Source organism: Hippoglossus hippoglossus, chromosome 9 (assembly GCF_009819705.1).
Source record: "Hippoglossus hippoglossus isolate fHipHip1 chromosome 9, fHipHip1.pri, whole genome shotgun sequence".
Taxonomy (NCBI): domain Eukaryota; kingdom Metazoa; phylum Chordata; class Actinopteri; order Pleuronectiformes; family Pleuronectidae; genus Hippoglossus; species Hippoglossus hippoglossus.
Genome location: NC_047159.1, coordinates 6,877,088 through 6,894,395, shown reverse-complemented (window position 1 = coordinate 6,894,395; position 17,308 = coordinate 6,877,088). Strand labels below are relative to the sequence as shown.

Below are 17,308 nucleotides of genomic sequence, written 5' to 3'. Positions count from 1 at the left end.
ATATATATATATATATATATATATATATATATACATATATGTATGCAGTATACACTTTATATACACATATATAGACACTATATATACGTGTATATATACATATACACATACATATATACTGTACACTGCATGCATACATACATACATACATACATACATACATACATACATACATACATACATACATACATACATGCACACATGCACACAGTATAGAATATGTATGTATACACACAAATATATTAATTAATTTATTGAGATAGTCAGTTAATTTTCAGGACCTTCCGTACATACAATGCCTGCTTTACATCAAATGTTATAACACACTTCGACAAGCACATTTACAAATTTGGATCAATAAAGTACATCTATCTATCTATCTATCATCTACCTATTTATCTATCTATCTATCTATCTATCTATCTATCTATCTATCTATCTATCAACCAAAAACATAAAAACATAATAAATGACAATGATATCAAGTATAAAATTTAAAGCTAAATCCAAAAGTAAAAATCGATAAAGTTCAATAAGTGCAAGACAACAGGTCACTTTGTAGCGATATCTAAAAAAGTTTTTTTTTTTTTTTTTTTGCAAAAGCGTTGCTTGTTAAGATACTGCAAAAATAAAAATATCATATGACAAAAAATGATTAGATTTGCAAAATTGTGGAGTTGTCCCAAAATATATCACAATTGCTCCTATTTTCCATTCTGAACAACCAAACTATTCATACTGTGAGATTTCCACGGTGCTATCAGGCTCCAAGCAGCACGAAATGCAACGGCCTCTGATGTAATTCCTTTCACGATACATAATGAATGAAAGGAGAGGACACAGCGAGGAAAAGCACAGTTGAAAGTTAAAGACTAGTCCCTCTGCAGCACGTACAGGCCTCAGCTCAGATGATACACAGGGTGGACAAAGGGAAGGATGTGCATGTGTCAGATGAATACACAACCATGTGATGTGTTAATCTGTGTCAGTCGTCAGGACAGCAATTGTGTCATCCTGGATTTAGTTACTCTATACTTCCAGTGCATGTTGTGTAATCTGTTATCCTTTTTGGGAATCTACAGGGAATTTGCCCGCCATGAAGAAGCAATCAAAAGAGATCTAACTAAAATCTAATAGGTAGCTTTACTGACCATATGGCAAATCTGACCTCCATTGCTCCTATGAGCTTCCACTACAGTTCGCAAAGGAAACCCTATTCAGGCATGGTAATTCATTGAGGTAGATAGGGCCAAATTAACAGAACAAAAGGGAACCCAGACAAAGCTATTACGTACTATCATCCTGATTAGAGGAGCAGTATAAATCACAAGACAGCTAATGTGATGCAAGCTGCATATTGAAATCATCCCTGTTCCCCGGAGAGCACACTCCTCCTCAATATTTCATGTGCATGTGCTGTAAAGAAAATCTCCCTGGACACAGTTAAGCTGGAGGTGAACTGGGTGTCCTCTGCACAGGTCTGACAGGTATACAGGAGACTTGCTTTCAACTTTATTCAATATTCTGAATATTTTACACGTGTGTAAATCAAATATGGGACTGTTGTGTTTCTCAGACTATCCAACACAAGCAAACATGAGAAGAGAGACCTCTAGTGGCCTGTAGGGATGTGGTGGGTAAGTAGCCACATGTGCATGCAGAATATTACACACATTGAAAGAAGCTTTATTACAAAGCACCATTTCCCCCCACACATGCATCTGGAGCAATAAAGGGTTCAGGGTCTCACTTAAAATACACGTCAACATATGGACAAGGGGAAGCTCAATGCTCTACCACCTGAGCTTCACCCACCTCCATGATTATAATTAATTATAAGGCTATAAACAACACATAAGAGGTCATGTTTCACATTGGGTGCAAAGTCATAACTTAATTTGGGTTTAAAAAAAATGCATTATGACACAAAAACTGTCAAATGTATCCTTGAAAGATATTTGTATTATAAGAAATATTAGATCAGCGTTCTCTAGTTATTTAAAACCAATGTCTTGCTCATTGTGACTTTTGTTGTTATAATTCATATAATTTTTTTACCTATTGTAAAGAATTGAAAATCTTCCCCTTTAAAAAAGATCTGAAAAGAGCCACAGGGAGGCAGTCTCCACCAGAGTAAAGAGGCGTTATGGATGTTATGTTGTCCAGTATCATCTTTGAATGGTTTGCTTATGTAATAAAATGCCAGCATGACACAGATTAGGTCATTTTCTCTCTGTAGACAAGATCAATGATAACTTGGAATTATAAAATCATTAGAAGATCTCTGTGCTTCTTCTGGGAGTTTCTGGGAAGCACAGGGTGTAGAAGCCCACGAACCAGCACAAAGACTTTGAGACGATTAAACTGTTCATTCAAAGCAATGGTTAGGAGTCAGTTAGCAGCTCTAGAATGTAGGTTTCATTACAGGGTTTACAGACTACAAGCAGTGGAGCTGTTAAAGTAAGCTGTGTTCTTACTGCAGAGTTAGATTGTTAAAATTAATCTCTAAACAATTCTGTATAAATTGTAAAATGAAAGTATTTTTTAATCCTATTTCAATAGATGCCTTTATTTTTGAACTTCAGGCTCTTTGAAGCTGCACATTTGAATAACATCTGTCTGACTTTAGGGTTTCAGAGTCACTTCAACCTGAACTGCACGGTTTTGAGATTCTTGACTTCATGTTAATAACATGCAATGACTAAAGATCTGATTAATAAATAGCACATGGGCAAATTCAGTTCATCTTATTAATAATTTCATTCATTTTTTTATTTTGTCCATGTTTCATGTTTCATGTGTCATGTCCACAGAAAATTATTTGGAAAGTATTTTGATAATCAACTAATAATTTTTATCATTTTTAGAAAACATTTGGCTTTTTAAACTGTCAAATATTATGATTTTCTGATCTTCTTTGTCATTTTGGACTGTAAACTGAATTTCTGGAGGTTTGGGATTGTAAAATGAATAAATACAATTACGTCAGACTTGAAAATATGCATACAGGAAGGGATCCTGTCTCGATGAGTGATGGTTATGGGAAGTCAGAGGTTTTTATGATGACATTCCTTTCAGATGATGGAAAATCAAAAACATTCATCAGGTCAACCTGACATCCACTAATCCAATCTACATCTGTTACATTCTTATCTTAGATTACTGGACCATGAGTGAATTAGCCTCAACCTTATCATACTGTAAAATACCACGGTGAGCTGAGTGTATTTACATTCTACAGTTGTGGCATTTGATAAACTTATTCTGTCAAAAATGTATCAAGATAAGAAGTTCATTATTTTCCCATTATGATTCTGATACTGAGTGTGGAGAAGGTATGGAAATAGCAATTAGACATTGCTGTGTGGAAATACAACTTTAATATAATGTCCAGGAAACTGATTTAATAAGATATGATCAAATATATTCAGGGGACTTGGACCCTTGACCTGTGATTTTAGCTGTGGCCCTGTTGTGTAACAACATTAGTGCTGATAGGATGAGGACGCTGAGATTTTGTTGTCAGTATTATGGGGAACCAAAGTGTTTTTAACATCTATGTTGGTGGAAATCAGGGGTAGAAATGGTCCCCTGGGGCAATCAGACTTAAACCTGTAGCTGTATGTATCAGAGGAACACAGAGCAAGATAACTGATGTGTAGATGAAAAATCATAGAATAAAATTAGATGAATGGTGTATGATGTAAAGCTGAAATTATTAGTTAAAGCTTCAGTGTATAAGATTTAGGTGAAAGGGATCTAATGGCAGAAATCTAATTTAAAATAATCCTAGGGATGTTTTCACGAGTGTGTTTCATCTAAATTGTATGAATTGTTGTTTCCTTTACCCTAGAATGAGCCCTTTATATTTAAATGCTTTATATTTACATCAGGAGCGAGTCCTCTCTACGGAGGCCGCCATGTTTTTTATAGTAGCCCAAACGGGACAAACCAAACACCTTTTGATTTTCTATGACAACTGATGATTACCACAGGTTCTCTATCATGTTTGGAAGGGGAGGGTGAGGTGTGGGCTATTCAGCTGCAACACACAACCTCACCACTAGATGTCACTTAATCTTACACACTGAACCTTTACATTTTAAATGGTCTGATCTTGTTTATTATGTTAAGATAGAATTGTTGGTTCTTGAAATTCAGTTTTATTGTAAAACAGTGTTTAGCTTTGTCTTTGAAAAGTGCTAAATATATAAAGTTGATGTTATTATGATTATTATTGAAGTGATCAGAGGTGTAATTACTGTTCCACGACACTTCATCAAATGGGACAGACCCTCCTCACGGTGTGTTTTCAGTGTGAAACAAGTGAGGACACATGCACAGTCTGAGGACCAGGCTCTCATCGTGGCTCTTCCCAGGCGGTTGATTGGTGTAGTCTGGGCGGATCGCAGCATCTTGTGGCTCCGCCCTCGATTGTCCAGCCTGCCCGACGCGCTTGGATGCTGCGCAGCGCGGTGCGGACACAGCGGAGCACCGAGAGCAGAGGCGTCCAGCCCGGATCCGGAGCCCGGATTAGAGTCGTGGTACAGCGGCAGATACCTTCGCTCCAGCTGCACACGCTGCAAACCCCCTGCACCGGGTCGATCAACGGGAAGAGCCGCGCACAGAGGGCACCGGAGAACAGGAGGTTCCCTGAGACGGTGGGAAGTTTGTACGCCGAGTTGCAGGAGTGAGTTTGCGGACCGAAGCTAGCCTCTGTGCCCGCTGCGCCTCCCTCCTGCCCCGGCCAGCCTGCAGCGAGTTAGCCCGCTGTCCCCGCTCCCTGCTCCATCCAGCTGCGGGGGGGGATCATGGCGCTCAGAGCCCGGGCGCTGTACGACTTCCACTCGGAGAACCCCGGCGAGGTGTCGATGAAGGAGAACGAGATCGTCACCCTGTACAGCGAGCAGGACATCGAGGGCTGGCTCGAGGGGGTGAACAGCAAAGGGGAGAGGGGACTGTTCCCCGCGTCCTACGTGGAGATCGTGAGTAGCGACGCCGCCTCCACGTCCAACAACAACAGCTGCAGCACATCTGGGGACACTTACCCGGACTCCAGATACGCCAACATCCCGCCCGGAGGCTTCGACGGCTCTTTGAGTCCTCCGAATAAAATCGAGAACTTTTCCAAACCGTCTCCTCCAGGTTTAAGCACATTACCCACAGCTCCTCCGCCGCAACAGCAGCCTCCACCGCCGCAGCAGCAGCAGCAGCAGCAGCACACCTATCAGTCCCCCAGCCAAGTGAGCGACGATGACTGGGATGATGACTGGGATGACAGCTCCACTGTGGCGGATGAACCGGGGACTGTGGGAGGACGGTATCATGACTTTGAAGGCAACGGGCCATCCACCTACAGAGTGTCCACATCCTCCACGTCCAGAGGCAATGCGCAGCAGGCCAAGAGCTCAGCCACCGTCAGCAGGAATCTGAACAGGTTCTCCACCTTCGTCAAGTCTGGAGGTGAGGCCTTCGTGCTGGGAGAGGCGTCAGGCTTTGTGAAGGATGGGGATAAGATCTGTGTGGTGATGGGTCAGTATGGTCCCGAGTGGCAGGAGAACCCGTATCCCTTCGGTTGTACAATCGACGACCCCACCAAACAGACCAAGTTCAAGGGGATGAAAAGCTACATCTCCTACAAGCTGACCCCCACCCACACGCAGACCCAGGTGAACAGGAGGTACAAGCACTTCGACTGGCTGTACGCCCGCCTGGTGGAGAAGTTCCCCGTCATCTCAGTGCCACACATCCCCGAGAAGCAGGCCACAGGTCGCTTTGAGGAGGACTTTATCTCCAAGAGGAGGAAAGGCCTCATCTGGTGGATGAACCACATGACCAGCCACCCGGTCCTGGCCAAGTGTGATGTCTTCCAGCACTTCCTCACCTGCAACAGCACGGACGAGAAGGCCTGGAAGCAGGGGAAGAGGAAGGCCGAGAAGGACGAGATGGTGGGGGCCAACTTCTTCCTCACCATCAGCACTCCAGCAGCTCCGCTCGACTTTCAGGAGGTCGAGAGCAAAATAGACGGATTCAAGACGTTCACCAAGAGGATGGACGACAGCACCCTGCAGCTCAATGCCACAATCAACGAGTTCGCCCGCAAGCAGATCACTGGCTTCAAGAAGGAGTATCAGAAAGTGGGGATGTCGTTCAAGTTCCTCAGCCAGGCTTTTGAAATAGACCAGCAGGCGTACTCAGTAGGACTGAACCAGGCCATCTCCTTCACCGGAGACACGTATGAAGCCATCGGAGAGTATTTTGCCGAGCAGCCCAGAAAGGATCTTGACCCTATCATGGATTTGTTTGCTCTTTACCAAGGACACTTGGCAAACTACCCAGACATCATCCATGTCCAGAAAGGTAAAGTAATGACACTGTCAGATACAGCGAACACACGTGTCACTGACGTGTTTATGTTTTTGTATAAGATTTCTTTCTCAGGAGCCAAAATATCACTTTGACTTTGTCAACTTTGAATGTGTAGTTACATTGATTATAGAGTAATATTATTATTATTGAAAAATAGAACAAAATAAAATACATATATTAATTAAAGATAAAAAGTTTAGGCTATTGCAAAATTTCTCAAAATACTGTAAAACCTTAGCGTCTCAAAATAACTAGTCTCTAACTAAAATTAAATATTTAATATCTCAAAAATAATGACTTACTATCTCGACTTTTTCATCTCATAATTTTGATTTATTATTCATCCTTTTCTCTTTCCCTGGCAGAAATTGGCTTCCATTAAAATCCATTTAAAATGCACCACACATATCCATATGAAATAAATCAATAATCTACCTGTGGGATTTCAAATCCAGTTTTCAGACCTCACTGTTCACCTCAGATCTGGCTGACGCACAATCAACTGGCTTTAAAGTTAAAGAAATTAATATTTTTTTCTGGCCATAACAAGATCAACAATGTAATTGGTTTCAGACAGGCATAGTTATCAGATTTAATCAGGTCACAAATATAGCTTATGTCACTTTGCAAAACAAATGTGCAGTGTTTGCATTGGGGGAACTGGTTTACATCGGCTGAATCAACCGGGCAGCACCTGTTTAGCTGTGATTTTCCACTGTTGGTGAACTATTACATGTTAATGAATGTTCATGAAAGGCAACGCTGTTATGCAAGAGGAACAGCATTGTTGCACTGGGTTATAGAGACAAGCACTTACCATCACCATCATATTGTTGGTGAGAATGTGGTTCACAGATGAGGAAGAGAAAATGGTCATCGAAAGAAAACGTGCCACTCAAACCTAACCGCTCCTCCCTTGTGCAAGGCATACCTGACTGACGGCTTTCTCAACATGTGGATGTGCCAACGAGTGCGTCTTTGTGCTCTGTCATTCACAGCACATGACGTGTAAACCTTTACAATCACTGACAAATGACAACTGAGAGTCATACCTGAGATAATGCCACGCAGCACACCACATAGGCCTATTTACACTTGCGAGATTAGAGGATGATGTGATCTAATCCTTCTCAATCCGTGCTTTGGGTTCAGTAGCAGTGCCTCGCTTGAGTAAAATCACATGGCTGTCAGATCAGGAGGATGTTTTCATCCACCAGTCAGAGTCCCTGCTGGTGTCCAGTGTTTCATTAACCATGTGTACGGATCCCAAAACTGGACTTTCCAACCAGAAAGTGACATATAGAGCCACAAGTTAAATGTTCGGTGTGTAAGATTTAGGTGAAATGGATTTATTGGCAAAAATGTATTATAAAATAATCCTAGTGATGTTTTCACTAGTGTGTTTCATCCAAATTGTACAAATTGTTGTTGTTTTTTTACGTAGAATGGGCCCTTTATATTTAAATACTTTATATTTACATCGGGAGCGGGTCCTCTCTACGGAGGCCGCCATGTTTTTTACAGTAGCCCAGACCGGACAAACTAAACACCTTTTGAGTTTCTCTCCTACTGTTTGGAAGCGGAGGGTTAGATGAGGGGTATTCTGTTGCAACATGCAACTTCACCGCTAGATGTCACTAAATTCTACACACTGAACCTTTAAGTTTAGAAGTTAACTGGTGACTTGTGTTAACTCCCCACCTCACATGTGGACCTATTTGTTTATCAGTCAGGTCCCCTACAGACACTGGGCCCATTCAGGCCACAATAGGCGACGCTGGGGAAACAGGACAGACAGTGTTTGGGCTGCAGTAGGACACAAACTTCCCACTCAGCTCAAATCAAGTTTGCCACGTAGGCCACATGCAGCCAAAAATAAGGTGACACAGCCATTCACGCAGTCTGGTGTGATAAGCCCAGCCTAAATCCACAGATAAGAAACTCTGATTTGATACCACACATGGAAAACCTTGCTGCAGGCAAATTTTTTTGTTTAGAAAAGGTGACGGAGTGCAGTGAAACAGGACTTCAGGACACTGGGGGACTGGAAACAAAGCTGCTGGGAAATCTAGGGCGTCCGGCAGATAAAAGAAAAGCCACGTGTCGCTTATTGAATTCAGAATTACTTTGATGTCATCTTGTTTTTGATGAACGGAAACTGTTTAGTTTCCCTATTTATTTTCAGTCCGGTTGAGCCAGTTTTTTATATTTCTCTTTAATCTTGAAGCAAGCGAAGAATCCATTTATAATTTATTACGCTTTGAAGGAAAGGTTAAAATGCAAACTCACCCAGTTTATCCTCTGTTAAAAGAGCAGGTAGTTTGTCTAGTCAATCATGCCACTGGGCCTGTTGCATCTCTTCCTTGCCAGTATCTGCGAGAGGCTATAAAGATTTATTATGTTGCATGGCAGTGACGGAACAGTTAATGTGCGTTACATTATAGATCCTAAGTGTTCCCTTGATTAGGACACAACTGAATGGCTGCTTGTTGTTTAACGCTTGTTAGAGCATTAAATGTGAATAATCACTACAAGACACATGTTGTCTGCTCACTGCGAGGTAGTTAGGCAGAAATGTATATGAAAGAATATGATGTCTCGGTCATATCATTGAGTGAAGACAGTACTGTGCTGCTGGGAGCTCAAACATACACACCGGCCATGTTCATTTTGTGAGTTTGTCTCCCGTCGCCCTATGTGTCACATGCTCTCATATATGTAACTAGAATGACACTGAGCAGAGTGCGCAGTGCTGCATTTTTTATTTGCATCCATCCAAAATCGATGAATTATTCTCTGAGAAATCAAGGAAAATGTTGAAAAACACCCTATCTTTCAATGTTAAAGTAACCCGGAGCCCCACCAAAGTTTATTGAGTTCTTTCCTGACCTGTACCGCATCCCTCCACCAAGTTTCATGGTAATCTGTCCACTAGTTTTTGCATAATCCTGCTAACTAACAAACAAACTAACCACCAAATGGACAGGGGTGAAAACATAACCTCCTCGGTGGATGAAATACATTGTTTACACATATCCTCTCTGTGGAAATGTCCACAGGTGCTCCTCTTCTGTTACCAACCGATAGTCCCTGTTTGATAGCTGAAGTGAGACTGAGCCACATCCTTTTGTTGTGACAAAGAACACATTTAGAAGAGGCCACACAGAAGCTCAGTCGGCCAAGCGGGTCAGCAGAGACTGGAATCATCTTGTCTCTGCACTGTTGCAGCAATAACCAAGATTTGACATCAAGCACAGAGTGAAATGTTAACGTTGGCAGCTTTGAACGTACAGGTTGAGGTTATCCATGGTCATTACCCCTGTAGAGAAGGTTATCTGTGGGGGTGGTCTTACGGTCATATCACAGTTACTTTCTTGCTTATCAGTCTTTTCCGCAGCTGAATTCCATTTTTAGCTCTTTGTATCTGTCTCATTAGGACGTTCAGACTCCAGACAGATTTGTATTTGTCCCCACGGACGTGACCAGGGAAATGTGAGCTTTCCCACCCACTGCGGATCACTGAACTCTATTGATCCCCACCTCCACAGGGAAAACACGAGCCATTAGTGTGCAGCCTGGCAGGGACAGCACCAGCTCATGATACTGATATCGTATATCTTTGCTTTTAAAACTTATCGAACTTCCTTTTTGTAACTTTTATTTTTGTCCTAATCTGATATTGCAGGATTTGTTGCTTCTCATTGTTTCAAGCTCCTGAGAAAGAGGAGGAGAGTTTCACAAACACTTGCTCTTTACAAGTTAAAGCTGGGCTTCAAATATAACTTTTACTGAGTTTACCCAATTACTAAAGAAGCAGTGGAGCCTCTTGACTATTAAAACATTTGACTACATACATAAGATTCTATAACCTATTTAATCAGATATCCTGCTAGGTTGCCATTAACAAGACCTTTTATTATAAAGCCTTTGCTGGGGATTTGGATATCATGATGTGTGATGTAACACATCAGCCTTGCTGGCCCCCCCTTTTTTACACAGACATCGAGCCGCTTGGTAAAAATGTCACACTGCCACCCCAATTCTGTTCGTGAGACGGTGAGGCAGAATAAAGGCGCAACTTCCCTGTTTGAGGTTGTGTAGGGTGAGTAAAGAAAGTTTATAAATGGTCCCTTCTGAAGAACTGAAAACATACATTGTACCTCTTTTTTAACCCCACCCACAGTCTTTATATTTCCAGTGAACATAGACAAGTTATTTTTCAAACATGAACTCGTAAACAGTATGATAATATTGTTCTCGCCTGCAGTGCTGCTCGGTGGAAGAAATATTGTTGACTTTAGAAAAGAGCATAATGTCACTTTATGGCTCAGACAACAAGTCGTCATCTGACATCTGATGAGATTAATGTCCCTACATTTACATATTTAAGTTCCTAATGCCTCTCTCTGTTATTTAATCAACTTGCTTAAAAGCATAGAGTGCATATGAATTAATTAAAGCTAAGATAATAAATTATTAAGCTTTTGGCTTGGCTGACTTCATCACTGTTTTTACTTTGCGTATGCGTTCTGTCCACTCAGCACATTGCTGACAGCTGTATTTTTCTGGTCCCGTCACAGTTTTATCACCAAACCAAGTGATAAAACAATGGCAGGCACGTCGAGGGAAAGTACTTCTTTGGGAGGATGTCAGGTCTTCCTGCTGAGTCAGCCTCTCAGCTGTCACTGCTTTGGCAAGGCTGTGGGTCTGTCTGATATACTGTCACAGGCTCTTTAAATGTCCTCTCATGCACAAATAGATGATTGAGGTGGTGGAGGGATGAGATGGGTATTGCCGCTGCTGTGCAGGTCACAAGCTCGCAGTAGCTCGGTGTTGTGTAACCAGAGATTACGTAAGCAGTAAAGTGTCGGCCTCCAGTGAGCCCAGGAGGGCTCGCTGCCACCTCCATACACCCAGGGAGGATTTCTTCAGAGACACTCATCAGTGCTTTTCCTTATTTATGGTGTGACTCTGCAGTATGATGTAGACCTCAATAATCACTCTGCAGCTTTATATCTGGAATGTGTTTTTAGGTTTATATTAACGCAAAGCATTATGTAGCTTATTGTCATTTTTGTAGGAGTAACCAAAGCAAAAATGGTAGAAGCAAGACATCAGATGCACTTTAACATTACTTTATAATTTAAATGAGGATCTCACATATTATTTCTTCATATTTTTCATTATAAATGTTGGATATTTAAAAAAAACAACCTTCCTCATACAAGTTATTACCTTCGTCAAGGAGGAGTTCGTAAACATTGTGAGGTTTTCAAAATGTTATTTTATTTCTATGAGCGTGTGCAATTTGGTGAAGCTCGACTGAATTTAAGGAGACTGCTGTGTCTTTGTGGAGGTTTGGGCCATTCTGGTTTACAATGCTTCACACCTCCAGGTACAAGCATCTGGACTATTGAGCAGATGCTGTTTGCCAGCATGAAATTGATGTGATAAAAGTCTGAATACTGTGAAATAGTAAATAAAATGAGAGTTACTAAGATGTTTTTTTTATCAATTTGTTTTATAACAGGCATTATTGTTGCAAAAATGTCACATTCGCTGCCAAATAAGCTCCACAGATATTTGTTTTCCAAATGCTCAGGACAGAAGTTAAGTTGTTTCAGATCAGACCAAATCTTCATTTATGATTGAAAAGTTTATTTCTGTTATGTTCAACCTTGACAGTTACTTCTCAGGCAATTGACTGATCGTCCATTATAGAAATAGTCTGTTGATGGTTTCAGTCACTTTTTTTTATTTAAAAATACATTTGCACAAACAACATTTTTTTGGCTCTAGCTTCTCACATGGTTGGGATATGTTTTTTTCCCCTCGTCATATATTACAGTATATGAAATAAGATCAGGGGTTGGACTGTTGGTCAGACTAAACGGGCAACTTGAAGATCACACAAAGATTATTTTAAGGTCTTCTTGTCAAGAAGACCGGTTCCCTTTTCTTAGCAGGACTGCAAAGTTCACTTCCTGTCGCTGGGGCTTTAGATATTCTGGTTTACCGACACCGTCCTCTATTGATGAACTCATGTCTTCCTCATGAAGTGTCCATGGTAACAATTATTCCTCTTCAGTCCATTAAGTGGGCTTTTAAATGCAGGAAGCCAAGTAAACACCTTTGGGATTGCCATTTAAGTCTTCTGACAGCTGTGTTTGTTCCTGTCGCTCTGTTGTTTTTGCGCCCCCTCTGCTCCACTGTTGTCTTTACCTCTCTTTCTGTCGTATCCAGTCTGTTGTGCATTAGAGGAATTTCTAAGATCTGGGTCAAACTGCAGCTGAGAGGAGCTAAAGCCAGAGGGCAGATTGGGAGGACGGGATGAAGAGATGTTTGTGAGCATATTTCGGGTAATGATTTGTAAAGAGAGTAGCCACAAAGTCGTCAGTTATCTCACATTTCTGGAAACAAGCAGGCTGGTGACTCACCTAATGACTCGAAAATCCCATGACAGACCAAAACTGGAAGTTTTTTCACTTGCCTGTACGGCTCAAATCTCACACCTCACCCTCATAGTCAACACTCGGCTGATTACATTGTCCCTAAGCTGGTTAGACCATGTACAGAGATACATTCACATTACTACATATGTCATTTAGAACACTGTCCCCATGACACAGTCGGTACTTATCATCACAGTTACACACAGCACATCAGTGGTGGTTTCCTGTTTCAAAGCACTGAGTTGACCAACGTTTCCACCACATGAACAGGATCAGATTAAACAGATCTACAGCGAGTTTAAAACATCTCATGGCTACAACTGGGATTCTTTTTCATGATCGGTGCTAACTGTTCCCTCGATTAACGTCTAGGTCTATTTTTTTTTTTTTTTAAATGGCCGGTCGCAGGTGAAGTCTAAATGTATTTTTTTCTGTTTCCATTAGTCCAAATCTCAAAGGGTAAGCCACCTGAAAAACAGAGGAAACAAAAGAGAAGCTGGAACAAAGACATGTTGCCCTACGGCCTCTGGCTTTACCACCTGCATGTGCTTAGAGCCTCACAAAGGCTGCAGAGTTCATTGAAAAGGGGAAATAGTTGGAGTTCCTCTCTTTTACCCACAAATAAATGAATTCTGACAAAAACTTTAGGAAACACGAAGAAATGACCGAAGCATGTTCGTGTGGCTGCACTAACCAACCATTCGTCCTCTTCGCTTGCAGCTACGACATGGAGACATGTTTAAGTGGTGCGTTCAAACAGAAGGTCACGTCCTGTCTGTTTCTCTTGCATTTCAACGTCAAACTTATTGCTCTTGACATTTCTTGCTTTGCTCGGTCAGAAAATGTCAGCAGCTTGATAAGTCATCTGTCATAAGCTTGTGGTGTTTTCTGACCCTGCCTTCTGCTCCCATAGAACCATCTGTCTGCAAAGTTGTATACGGGCTAATTTCTTCTTTTGGTATCACAATGGTTGTGACGACAGCAAGAAGCTCTTAGCAGCAGCGTGGAAACTGAGGGGTGATGGTGATTAAATTCTCCGTATGAGTGTGATATGCATAATGTATATTTTGCAAGTTATAGTTTCCTGTGAGAGGCGTCAGTTGGCTTTTTTTTTTAAAGAAGCTACCCTGTGGGAATTATCTAGCAAGCAATGGAGGAGAAATAATAGAATTAAACATGACTAATGTTTCCACCTGTGTTTGATTGTTGGTTTGTTTGGTTCAGCAGAATTACATAAACTACTAAACCTATTTCCACCATCTTGGAAGTGGATGTGGATTGAATGATGAATAACTTTTGATGTTGCAAGTTTAGCACGAGGACTAATATGTCAGCAAATTTAATCGGAAAAGGAGTTAGGCTCCTGTTGCTAGCATGTAAACTTGACTAAATCCAATTAAGAGCTGGCCAGCAGCTAATGTTAGCTTAGCATCCAGGACGGGCTTCCACACAGAGCTACACACAGAACATAAAGTGTGGTCAGCCAGTGAAATGCACCCTGGACATTTACAGCTGTTCATGCTAACCTTTACAGCTTCCATTTAAAGAGACCAGCATGGTGCCTGTACATAATGTGTTCGTTAGTGGGGGTTCACTAAACCTGTGCTGGTCAGTGACTGATTGCTGTGAATGGTGTATTTCATCATCATATCATCAGCATTAATGAATAAGAACTTCTGTCAAACAGACTTGTTTATGTTTGGTAGGCAGTTGCCAATGTTAACAACGTCCTTGGAGCTGCCAACAACTTTAGTCGATGAACTAAAGAAACTGCATGAAAAATACCCTAAATGGTTGTTTGATAAAAAGCTGTGTAATGTGTATTTTTTAGAGTTGGGCCCCCTCACGTTTTCTAACTATAGACAAAGATCTATCTCTGATTCTTTGGGAGATTGGAACAAACTGTTCATGCCAAATGTTTAATACTATTTTTGGTTATTTCCCGGAAGTTATAAATTCACTGCTTAGTGTTTCTCATGACTCTTAAGAGACAAGAATATTCAGTTTATAAAATAACTTTCCAGTTAGAGTCTTAAAGTCTGTTTGAAAAGGTAAAGGTTAAGTTTAAGGAAATAAAATCTCCGGTTCGAGGAAAGGAACTTTGCCCAAAACGGGACATGCTTGTGGGCTGTTTTCCCACTTTGGTTAGTATAGCATGTGGTTATTAAATATATATTTATAAATAAAGGGGGTGGGTGTGTTTCTATTTGCAAAACACTCAATTATGGAACAAAACAAAACATATTCTAAATTCCTGCCTGTATTTTATCTCGGAACAGGAGCCCTGACGAAGGTGAAAGAAAGCCAGAAGCATGTGGAGGAGGGTAAGATGGACCTGGCACAGGCAGAAGGCATCAACGAGCGCTGCAACATCATCTCCTGTGCCACGCTGGCTGAGATCCAGCACTTCCACCAGATCCGCGTGCGCGACTTCAAGGCCCAGATGCAGCACTACTTACAGCAACAGATTTCGTTCTTTCAAAAAATCACAGGCAAGCTAGAGGAGGCTCTGCAGAAATATGACAACGCCTAACGGATTACTGGTCCTAGCCTGTCGGTTAAGACCTTGGTGACCAATGGCCACGCACATCTCTCTAAGTCAGCCAGTGGAGCCTGCACCACACTGCTGAACGCTGTTCACCAAGCAGGGAGAGACGTTCAAGGAGATTATGCTCCAGTTAAAAAGAAATTTCAACCCAATTCAGGTTTCTGTGTGTGTTGGCCACATCCTTTGGGGACTGGACGTCCTTATTTAAGAGAGCACATGTAATTTGATGAAGTTAAGCCAACTTGCAAGACCAACAAAGGTCTTATGCCTTCAGATTTCATGGGTCAACGATAACGATGGGTCACCAGTTGGGCCAGTGTGCCGGTGGATGAAATCTAAATTAATGTCATGACTTACAGAGCGAGTCTCAAGAACGAGGGAGGAGCCTTGAATCCACTGCTGAATACCAGATGAAGGATTTCTTATATCAAGCGCTCTTAGCCTTACAACGTTGTTCTTAATGGACGGTTTTTAAGTGACTGCCACTCCGGGAGCGTCGATGCGCCAGTGGCTAACACTCTGCCTCCTGGAAACCCTCAGCCCCTTCCTGGTATCGCTCTCCTCAGACAAACAGGACTAAATGTTTACAGTCTCCTCACTGAGCAGCCGCTGTCCCCACTGTCTCGCTGTGCCTTCTGACTGAATCTCTCCGGTCATTTTTGTTACTAGCTCCTAAAAAAAGCTTTATATAATCTATATGTTGAGATATATTCTATTTGTTTTTACAAAGCTACACATTTGGCAGTCCTCACAAAAGATCACTGTGCTTTGAATGAGGGAGGGGGGGGGGTCTTTTATGGGCGATAATATTGTTCAGCTTCTATTTTTTATTTTTTTTGCCTAAGTGGCTCCAGAATTGATTTTCAACTCTCACAGTGTGACAGAATCTGGATCAAGAGAGGATTACCTGCTTTGACAATAGGAACCCATGCCTTACGCCCGGCACAGCCAGCACTGGTGCTGATACGTAAGCTTGCCGATGTTAAAGAACAAGGACGATGGACACACAAAACGCCGGATATGTGAATTTGTGTTTACTAAATGTGGGTTTCCTGGTTTAGTTTTTTGAGATAGTGTCCGGAGGCAGGCTGTTAGGGGGTAGCGGGTTCCTGGACTGTTTTAATAATGGAGTCATTTTATTATCACACTTGTTCAATCTAGACAGTTCTGCTGTTTTTAACCTTTGTGATGCTGGCTGCACCATGAAGAGATTAATGTTGAAGCAGAGATGCAAAATAAACTTCTCCTTCTCAGAAAGCTGTATGTTGATCCTGTGTATTTTTGTCAAATACCTTAAATATGAAATGACTCTGATCTGTAGTTATTGTACAATCGATTGGAATGAAAATGTCGGAACTGGGGGGAAACTGTACGAACTGTGCACGTCGGTTAGTTCTTCTTTCATCTGTCCTTCACAGTGCCTCAGACGCTCATACTATAGATATTATGTGGCCCATGTAATGAAGCCATCTCACCATTTAATAACTGCAGAAGAACAGAGTGTGAACTGTGCGGCTCTGCAGGTTTCCTTGGTGGTCTCCCTGGAGGACCGGCGTGCCGTGTCAGTGCTTCATGCTAAGCTCATGCTGCTGACGACGCAGAGCCCGACCAACCATCTGGGACATCTGGCCACTGTTAGAAGTGGCGGAGCGGACGACAGTGAACACCTACTGAACAGGAGAAGGTCAAAAGAACAAAATACAAGCGAAGGAGATAAGCAAGATGCAGAGCAGGTGTCTTAGCAGCAGTGGAGTTTGCCTGATGGGAATCCAGTTTGACGGATGGTGAGTAGAAAGTAACAGATAACAGCCGCTTTCAACCACCCAGCTCTATTTATGTTAATATGTTCCCATCAGATAATGTATTCAGACCTCCTGCGTGATTCTGTCCTCGTCTGCCACTGCGTGAAACCAGAATACAGATATTTACAGAAAAAACT

The 17,308-nt window shown here is 41.8% G+C and overlaps 1 protein-coding gene across 1 annotated transcript; it reads left to right on the top strand.

Annotated features, from left to right (window-relative positions):
- Positions 1–4,159: 4,159 nt before the first annotated feature.
- On the top strand, positions 4,160–16,632 carry snx18a (sorting nexin 18a). Its single transcript, XM_034595259.1, has 2 exons — positions 4,160–6,360; positions 15,101–16,632. Exons 1-2 carry the CDS (start codon positions 4,812–4,814, stop codon positions 15,352–15,354), a joined length of 1,803 nt encoding a protein of 600 aa, XP_034451150.1. The 5' UTR covers positions 4,160–4,811; the 3' UTR covers positions 15,355–16,632.
- Positions 16,633–17,308: the final 676 nt, after the last annotated feature.